The 1,537-nt window shown below is 43.3% G+C and overlaps 1 protein-coding gene across 3 annotated transcripts in view; it reads right to left on the reverse strand.

The window, feature by feature from the left end:
• LOC119277200 (protein FAR1-RELATED SEQUENCE 5-like) overlaps window positions 1-327 on the reverse strand; it is a 3,952-nt gene extending 3,625 nt beyond the window's left edge. Inside the window, exon 1 of one of the 3 annotated variants that reach the window (XM_037558445.1) lies at window positions 52-327. In XM_037558445.1, the coding sequence (XP_037414342.1) occupies window positions 52-131 (80 nt within the window). In that variant the 5' untranslated portion in view covers window positions 132-327. The remainder of the gene's footprint in view (window positions 1-51) is intronic. The other 2 variants (XM_037558444.1, XM_037558443.1) reach the window with 2 other exon arrangements.
• Between the last annotated feature and the right edge of the window lie 1,210 nt (window positions 328-1,537).

The raw sequence follows: 1,537 nt of genomic DNA on the forward strand, positions 1-1,537 counted from the left end.
CCTACCATACTCCCAAATGTATGGAACAGATCACAGCGGTGGAGAATATACCTGTCAACTGGATCTAGCAGAAATTCCAGTCCGTTTTGGAATATTCCGGCCGACATCGCCGCACTTTGCGCCGCCGCCATGGGTTTCGCCTGTCGCCGGCTTCAAGTCCTGGAGGGTGGGATGGAAAGGGGAATGGGGAGAGGGTGTTCAGTAGGCCATGATTTTCTCCAGTTGCTACACAATTCGACCACCAACCAGCATTTACTGCCACATTGACGGCGCTGTCACCGGAGCAAACGGCGGAGCTTACGTTTCAGATCCTAGGGTCAAGTTCTAGTGACGGTCCCAGTCCACGGCTCGGCTCTTCGACATTAAGGTGGTGTTTGTTTATCTAGTAGGACTTTTTCTAATTCCTGGGACTTTTTGAAAAAGATTCTCAAGGAGGTACTTCTAAGGACAAAAAGTCCTAAAAAAGTTCCATCCTGTTTAATTTGCTAGGGACCTTTTTTAGTTCCTACATCAAAAAGTCCCTGGAAACAAACACCTCTAAATGCATTTACAGGTCCCACGTCTACTGGCCGGAGTACAGCGCTGTTCGCATGCGTATTATACCGAGCGGGCTGTTTTCCAGAACACGTATTTGTTCAATGGGGCCCACTAGCGCTAATCCGTATGTATGTACCAACGCTCAGGATACCGTGTTCAGCTGCCGCCATTCTCAGTAACGCCACTCTCGAAACATGGTTGATAAATAATCAGATTGTTCTGCCCATTTTTAATTTCACAATCCATTACAACTGCACATTCGTATTGTTGCTGCTGAAAAAAGTTTTCTTATAACTGAACTTAATTGTTTTACTGATTGCGCTGTACAGGGGCCGTGCAAAGCAAGCACTGTGGCAAGTGAAAAAGGAAAACAATGCAAGCATGTATGTCTGCGTATTGCTATAAATGTATCTTCCTTTTTTCCTTTTGCATCCGTTGAGCTAATTTTTGAGTCGTTTAGTGGCGTCGTGAAGTTCTAACACGGCTATACGCCAAGTTCTACTACTGTTGTACGCTGTGCACGAGGTGCTGCCGTCTTCTACCTTCGAAATAAGCTAATGTTGCTTCGGATTTGTGTGAACATGAAAATGCGAAGGCAAAATGGATAGAGAAAGTGTGTGTATGCTAAGGTGAGAAGATAAGGTATATGATTTTGTTTTGGATAGATTTAACATGTGGTGGAGAGACATGCACCGCTTGATCACAAACCACCAACCGGCTTATATATTGCTCAAGTTATTATCACATACTCCCTCCGTCCCAAAATAAGCGTCTCAACTTTCTACTAACTTTAATACAAAGTTGTACTAAGATCAAAACACTTATTTTGGGACGGAGGGAGTACATAATTACAAAATGTAAGTTCCATTAAAAGCGATGCCAACTGGTACGTACCATTTTTTATTTTAATTTTCTTGAATTGTTAAGTTGAAAACGGATGCTTGCATTTTCATTTGGGAAAAAGAGAGGAGAAAGTGATGGATTGGAGCTTTCACGGAAC

Source organism: Triticum dicoccoides, chromosome 3B, assembly GCF_002162155.2.
Source record: "Triticum dicoccoides isolate Atlit2015 ecotype Zavitan chromosome 3B, WEW_v2.0, whole genome shotgun sequence".
Taxonomy (NCBI): Eukaryota; Viridiplantae; Streptophyta; class Magnoliopsida; order Poales; family Poaceae; genus Triticum; species Triticum dicoccoides.